This window comes from Halichoerus grypus, chromosome 11, assembly GCF_964656455.1.
Source record: "Halichoerus grypus chromosome 11, mHalGry1.hap1.1, whole genome shotgun sequence".
In the NCBI taxonomy this organism is placed as follows: domain Eukaryota; kingdom Metazoa; phylum Chordata; class Mammalia; order Carnivora; family Phocidae; genus Halichoerus; species Halichoerus grypus.
This window is the reverse complement of record NC_135722.1, coordinates 41,525,317-41,532,788: the sequence shown is the minus strand read 5'-3', so window position 1 is coordinate 41,532,788 and position 7,472 is coordinate 41,525,317. Positions and strand designations below refer to the sequence as shown.

Genomic DNA, 7,472 nt, shown 5'->3' with positions numbered 1-7,472 from the left:
CTCAGGAGTACCCAAGGTGGTCCAAGGAGATTAATCTTTCAAGTTCCCTCCCATCCCCCCGCCCCCATCCAACTCTTTTACAGTGGGCTCTTTCAGCTGAGATGCCTTTTTAGAACCCCAGACTGCTGTTTAACCTCCTGGGGGTTCAGGCGGCCAGTCCGGGGTCGGTACTGGCATGGTAGGAGGGGCTTTGAGGTCGGAGTTCAGGCACCAAGAAAGTGAGAGAAGCTCCTCTGGCCCCTCACTGTAGGTGACGCCAAATTCCCCGCTTGGCCCCCACTTTCTGGACGTCGAAAGCTCTCCACCCCTCCCCGCCCTCCAGCTCTCCAAGCAATGACCTCATTGCAAAGACAGCTAGAGCCGATGGTTCCCCTCCCTAGAGAACCAGTGCAGGGAGCGCGAGCAATGACGCAATTGGAGCTGGGTCGGTCCTGGCCACTTTGGATTGGCCGCGCCGACTCGTGGGGACTCCCCTCCCACTATCGCTGGAATAAGAGACCAGAGCTCCGCGGGGAAGACGCCCGCAGCAGGCGTTGTGTCCATCGGGGCGGACCGGCCGCTACAGCTGTCCAGAAACTCCAGGCTCCAGGTGAGGAACTCCCCACTCCGCTCACTCTAGTAACTTGCCTCTCGACTAGTTCATCTAGTTTGCTCCATCTGTCTGCCTTTCTTTTTGCCTCTCAAGGCCATTGCGGCCCAGCTACAGGCAGGTGCTCCTAGTTCTCTGTCCGGCTCAGGGGTAGGAGGGCGGTTGGGACAGTCGGAGCACTGTCTTCTAATTAGCGCAGGTGGAACTCCAAGCATTCCTAGGGCTTCGCGTGGGCGCTGGAAGCTCCGCGAGCTCAGGTAGGCGGGTCTGCGGGCCCCTGCTTTGGTGCACCTTGGCGTGCAGGATCCAGCCTGAGTTTGGTTTGGGAGTGCCCTGCGCGATCTGTGTCCTGAGGGATCACGTTTGATTCTCGGGACGGTGGAGCCTGGAGCCTTCCTATGAGGCGCCGCCAGCCCACGAGCGTCCCTGAGACACTTGCGGAGACCTGGGGCTGTGCAGTCAGCCGAGCAGGACGGGGGGCTCACCTCCGGATGCTGGCCACCCGCACCTACAGCTAAACTGCGCTCCAGCATAGGGGGCTGGGCTGCCAGAGCCCAGACACCAGTAACTGGCACGTTAAAATTTTCCCCAAGTCCAAACCCACGTACTGAGAGATCAGTGCTCCTTCCCAAGGTACCCTTCCCTCTTTCCTCTGCCACGCCTTAGCGGGAAGTCCAGCCGAGGGGAAGGTGGCCGTAGATTTCTCAGTCCCTGAGCAGACAGGCGCAGTGGAAGAACAAATACATCTTACGAGGGTGGGTCCCCGCTTGGTCTCTGCAGAAGGCAAAAGGTGTGCGTTTGTGTGCATGCACTCGTGTGTGGCTTCTCCCTGATTTTCCACAGAACTCACCACACCCCGGGACACCTGTTTCTGCTCTACCAAGCCGTTCACGGCCTGGTATCTTTTGAGGTTCACAGCAGCCCCTCTGGCAAATGCACGGAGGCTTGGGGAGGTGGGTAACTTGCCTGAAGCCACAAGGCCGTTGTGGCAGAGGCAGAACAGGAACCCAGGTGTGTGGGCTCCAGGCCTTGCTTGGTCCCCGTGCAGTGGTAATGTCTTTCTCTCCTTACAGAGAGGCATCATGGGCTTCTGGAAGACCTCCCCCTTCTTGGCTTTCAGCATCTTGGTCCTGTGCCAGGCAGGCAGCCTCCAGGCGGCACCATTCAGGTGAGGCAGCCCGAAGCCATAGAGCATTCCCCTTCTACTGCCCCTGGGATCAGGCAGTTCTGTGCCTCTGAAGTCACTGCCACAAGGCTACAAGACCCGTGGGGGGACATTGAATTCAGCCCTGCGAGGGGGCGTGGGGGTGGAGGGCACATCCTCAGGGAGAGTCACAGGGACCAGGAAGCCTTGCCACTTATCCCGGGGAGGAGAAAGGCAAGGGCTCAGAGCCTCTCTTGGCTTTGCTTCCCCTTACCAGGTCTGCTTTGGAGAGCCCCCCAGACCCCACGGCACTCAGTGAGAAGGAAGGCCGCCTCCTGCTGGCTGCTCTGGTGAAGGCCTTTGTGCAGACGAAGAGAAATGAGCTGGAGCAGGAGCAGGAGGAGATGGAGGGCTCCAGGTAAGGCCCCCCACTCTGCCCTGGCGTCTCCAGAAGGACAGATCCCAGAGAGGTAGGAAAAACAACATCTGGCCAGGAGTCCAGCAGCTGTTCACCAGGCCCTGGGGTGCAGCCGGGCTTGGGCTCCATGGACGACAGTGGTCCCGGTGTAGCCCAAGAGACTGTGGTTAGACGCATTAAAGAGGCCCATTCCTGAAAGCTGTTAGGAAATGGAATGAGGACGTATAGAATCCCTTACTCTGGGCATTGGTCTTGCCCTACTGAGGAGCACTTCCAGCATTGGTTGACTTGGGACTGGTAAGTATGAAGCCAGGGGATGGACTCGGTATATCTCAGGATGTTTTAGAAATTTAACCTGTGTGCATTGTTCTTTCACACCCACAAGGAGTCTTCATTGCACATTTGCAAGGTGAAGCCAAAGGCTTTGCAGAGGGTGGGCTTGGGTAGAGCAGTGTCTGAGGTAGGTCTGGGGTCTTTATTGTGTAGGATCTGTGGAGACGCGCATGTTGTCCTGGGGCCAGACACCCTTCCCCAGCCTCACTTCCCCGTGTCCCCTGAGCTTGGAGCACACACCAGCCCCGGGCCTGGCTATGGCCCCGTGGGTCAGAGGCATGTGATGCACATGCAGCTACCCCGAGAATCTCAGTGCAGAGCATGAGGACTGACATAATGCAGCATGAGGAATGCTAGAAAAGGCTACCCCTTCCCCACGAAGCCCTTCCCCACCTTGCCCTGGCTCAGCAAACCTCTAGGTTCTCCTGATGGAGGATGTGTGAGCTGCCCTGCTGCCTGCCCCTCCCGCCTCTGCTCGAAGTGCCCCCTCCCTGGCCCAACCTTCTGCATGACTGCCCTCCAGGGCAGACCTGGTGCATGGTATTGTCTGGCATGTCTTTTCCCTGCAGCCTGGACAGCTTCCGAGCTAAGCGGTGCAGTAATCTGAGTACCTGTGTGCTGGGCACATACTCGAAGGACCTCAACAACTTTCATACATTCTCTGGCATCGGCTTCGGGGCTGAAACTCCTGGGAAGAAAAGGGACATAGCCAGCGGCTTGGAGAGGGGCCGTTAACCCCACTTTGGGGCCCTCCAGGATGCCAACTGAACTCCTCCCACTCTTTCCTGATTCCCCTTCTTGCTCCCATTGATGAACTTAACACATGCAGATCTTACTTTGATTGTTCTTCAAGCTGGTATTGGTAGCTTTGCTTATGACAGAGAATACTGGGGATCTCAGGATGGAAGGGAAGAGAGCAGGACTCCTAGCCCAGGTTAGAGGTAAGAGTGAGGGAAGCTTTTTGAGATCCCAGAGGATTTCAAGGCAGAGTCCTCCAATTTCTGCTTCATCCCTCATGCTTCATCATTGATGAATAAACCTATTTTCTAAAAGGATTTGCACCGTGGTGGTCATTACTCTGGTCCCTGTCCGAGGCTCGAGAGTGACCAGAACCTATGTTCAGAAGTAGCTTTAGCCTCAGCATAGCCGGATACAGGCCTTGGTGAGTGGTCCCTGTGAACCAGCTCCACCATCAAGAACAGGTGTGCTGAGGAGCAGGTAAACACTTCTGGGGGAGGATGCTGCATCCCTGCTCTCTGAGCCTCTTCCAGGTAAGACTTCAGGGAATTTTCATTTTCCCATGGAGAGTGGTTTTGTTGGTGTCTGCGACTGCTGTATGGCTGCTATATGTGCTCCTTGCATGTCTTGGTAGGGCTGGGCCTTCGGTGACCACTTCCTCCTGGGTCTAGAAGGACTGTATGTAAGTGACAGGAAGTGCAGGTTTCAGTACATGATTCCTGGAGTCTAGCTTAGCACTGGGTTTTTTCTTTTTCTTTTTAAGTTTTTATTTAAATTCCAGTTAGTTAATGTACAGTGTAACATTAGCTTCATGTGTACCATATAGTGATTACACACTTCCACATCACTGGCACTGGGTTTTTTTTTCATGAAGGTCTTTGGGCAGGGCTCCTAGCGGAAGCTGCCAGGCCATTTCTCCTAACAGCTTTGATAATTGCATTTAGGAGAAACTCTTATTCTTAAGTGGTATGTCGAAGAGCTGCCATTCCCTTTATGAAGGCCCCATGAGGCAGGCTCCTCTCTCTCGCCTCTCACTGATAGGCCTTGCCTTCTTTCTCCATCCTGCAAATCAGCATCACTGCCCAGAAGAGATCCTGCAACACTGCCACCTGTGTGACCCATCGGCTGGCAGGCTTGCTGAGCAGATCTGGAGCTGTGGTGAAGAACAACTTTGTGCCCACCAACGTGGGCTCCGAAGCCTTTGGCCGTCGCCGCAGGGACCTTCATGCCTGAGCAGCTACTGGACTCCAGGAAGAAGGTGACCGCCGTTGTTCTGTTGGATGGGAGGGGAAGGAATTTGGAGGTTATGATCCACGTGTTGAACCCCATTGGACCTGGTAGGGTCTTGAGATCCCTTCTTTCCAATCACATTCTTCCTTCTGAGTAGTGAGTTTCTTCAGCAACTCAGCCTGAAATCAGAGCACTAGGATAGACTACAGACATGCAGTGTCATCTTTCTGAGAGGAGAAATGAAAAAAAAAAAAAATGCTTGCTTGCTGATTGATAGTTGCTTTTTTCCCCTCGTCATTTGCCTTAAAAGCCTGTTTACATCTCAGACCCATACTTTGTAAATGCTGTTTAAAGAAGCACTCCTGTAAATGTGTGTTCTTTTTAGTAATAATGGTGATTATTCTCTTCTTGTCCTTCTTCTATTTCTCTTTCTTCTCCTTCTCCACTTCCTCCTCCTTCTTCCTCTTCTTTTTTATTTATTTTTTTCCCATCTCAGGTAACCATGAAGCTGAACTCACCACTTCTATTAATTTCTGTTGACAACACTTGGTGAGAAGGCCCCATGGAAGATATACATGTTTGCATCCCAATAGATACTGAAAAAAAGCACCTTTGTCACTTGAAAGGAATGAAACTGAATGCAAAATAGGCTAATTCCATATGTATTGTGTATTCTTTTTATATTTGATTCTGTGTGCGGTCAGTGTGATGGCATCTATTATTGGCTTATCTGGTAGCAAATTGGTTCTTTGAGAGCTATCCTGTGGATCATGGCGGCTCTGCCGAACCTTAGGTGGACAATAAATCATTGTCTTTGTGGCCTCTAGGGACACACGGTAATGGTGATGCTTTGCCTTGTTGTCTAAGAACATGATTGTATACTTTGTTTAAGGAAATCTCAGTATTGTACCATTTGTGAACTTCATCAAGATTAAAAACATATTTTGGATACATGTGTTTTGAGACCCTGGTGGTTCATTTCAACTTGTTTCCCTGTGTAATAATAATAACAATAGTAGTTGATGTTTTTTGAGTGCTTGCTCAAAATGGACCAGATGATGTTCTAAGACAGTGCTGTATACCTATGAATTCATTTAATCTTTATGACAACTCCGTGAAGGAGATCCCATTATTATTTCCACTTTGTATCTGAGGGAACAGAGGCCTGGAGAAGTGAAGTCCAAGGTCACATAGATAGATGGTGGCAGTCTCAGGTGGTGGTTTCCAGAGTCTATAGTTGAAACCACTGCGCTATATGCTTCTCGACAGTGGCTTCTGATGTGTTCCAGAGACCCGCTGGCCATCCTTTGACCTAATTCCCTCACATGGTGGACCCTCAGATTTTGAAGAAAAATGGAAAAAAACTATACAAACAACCTGACTTTATATAATAAAGTGGATCCCTTCTACCCCATTACTTGGTGCTGCAGGTTGAAAGTTTGTTTCCCCTTCACTCCCAAATTGTATATTGAAACCTAATGCCCAAAGTGATGGTCTTGGGAGGTGGGGCCTTGGGGAGGTGATTAGGTCATCAGGGCTATCCCTTGGCCCTTACAGATGAGGATGGAGAGAATTCCCTTGCTCCTTCCGCCATGAGAGCTTACAGTCAGAAGACTGCTCTGAGGGAGGAAAGGGGCCCCCACAAGACACGGAATCTGTGGGCGCCTTGATTTTGGATTTCGTGGCCTCCCGAACTGAGAAATAAATATTTGTTGTTTAAAGAATTTTTTTTTTTTTATTTATTCATTTGAAACAGAGAGATACAGAGAGAGAGAGAGAGAGTAGGAGCAGTGGGGAGAGGCAGAGGGAGAGGGAGACACAGACTCCCCGCTGAGCAGGGAGCCTGATGCGGGGCTCGATCCCAGGACCCTGAGATCATGACCTGAGCCGAAGGCAGACGCTTAACGACTGAGCCACCCAGGCGCCCCAATATTTGTTGTTTAGAAGCCACCCGGTTTGTGCCATTTTGTTATAGCACTCCCAATGGACTAAGACACTTGGCTTCAACAATGATCCTTTTATGGTCATTGTTGTTGCATCCATGCACCATCTATTACACCCCCCACATGCATTATAACATCAGTGTATCCATAAATACTTCCCCATATATGGGAAGGACTTTTTAAACATAACCACAGTCCCATTTAACAGCTAAAATAAATTAACAGTAATTTCTTAATTCCTATCTCACATCCAGTCATGCTTCAAATTCCTCTATTATCTTATATATACACATATATAAGATAATGTATATATATAAAATCAGGGCTCAAGTTAGGTCTTCACACTGTTGTTGGTTTATATGTTTTAAGGCCCTTTAATGGAGGTTGCTGCTCCATTGTTTTTTTCCCTCTTCAATTTATTTGTTGGAGAAACTAAGTTATTTGTCCAATAGAGCTTTCCACACTTTGAATTTTGATGACCACATTTCTGTGGTGAGGTTCAACATGCTCCTTTATCTGCTTTATTTCTTGAGAATCAGTCAGTGAGGAGAAAGAGAAGTCGGAGGCGAGGTCAGAGAAGAAATGAGGAGGGCAGATCATGTAGGACCTTCTAGGGCATAGGAAAGACTTTGGCTTCCTATCAGCTTCTCATCAGTGAAGCAGAAACCACAGCAGTAATTTTTAACAGAAAGTATAATTTAAGAAACTGATGAAGCAGGTGGTAGAGTTCTGAAAAGGCGAAAGAGAACAAGAGGTAGTGCAGAGATAGAAAGTGAAGGAGGTGGCTGCCATCCTCAGGGCCTGGGGAACAAAGACAAGAGGTGGGGTGCTGAGAATCTAGAACCTTGGAGAAGGATGCTCAGACCACTGAGAGGGGAGGTAGGCTGATGCGGGATCTTTGAAAAGGTGTGACAAAGCTGTTCGAGGAGTATGGGAAAACAAAATAAAACTGGAAACAACTTACCTGCCAGAGTAATCTCTGTGGGCGATGCTGACAGAGACAGAAATCAAAATAGGAAAGAATGTTTCTTTTTCTTCATGCTTCCTTGTCTCCTTTAAGGGTCCCCCAACTGGCAG

The 7,472-nt window shown here is 50.1% G+C and overlaps 1 protein-coding gene across 1 annotated transcript; it reads left to right on the top strand.

Annotated features, from left to right (window-relative positions):
* Positions 1-1,671: 1,671 nt before the first annotated feature.
* LOC118539790 (calcitonin) lies at positions 1,672-3,549 on the top strand. The gene is made up of 3 exons (XM_036098628.2): positions 1,672-1,757; positions 2,011-2,151; positions 3,054-3,549. Exons 1-3 carry the CDS (start codon positions 1,672-1,674, stop codon positions 3,217-3,219), a joined length of 393 nt encoding a protein of 130 aa, XP_035954521.1. The 3' UTR covers positions 3,220-3,549.
* The last annotated feature ends 3,923 nt before the right edge of the window (positions 3,550-7,472 follow it).

Excerpts from the sequence above, each read along its gene's own strand:
- LOC118539790 (XM_036098628.2), top strand. The coding sequence starts at position 1,672 with ATGGGCTTCTGGAAGACCTCCCCCTTCTTGGCTTTCAGCATCTTGGTC. Across the intron at positions 1,758-2,010 it reads CTCCAGGCGGCACCATTCAG|GTCTGCTTTGGAGAGCCCCC; the intron begins GTGAGGCAGCCC and ends TCCCCTTACCAG. Across the intron at positions 2,152-3,053 it reads GAGGAGATGGAGGGCTCCAG|CCTGGACAGCTTCCGAGCTA; the intron begins GTAAGGCCCCCC and ends TTTTCCCTGCAG.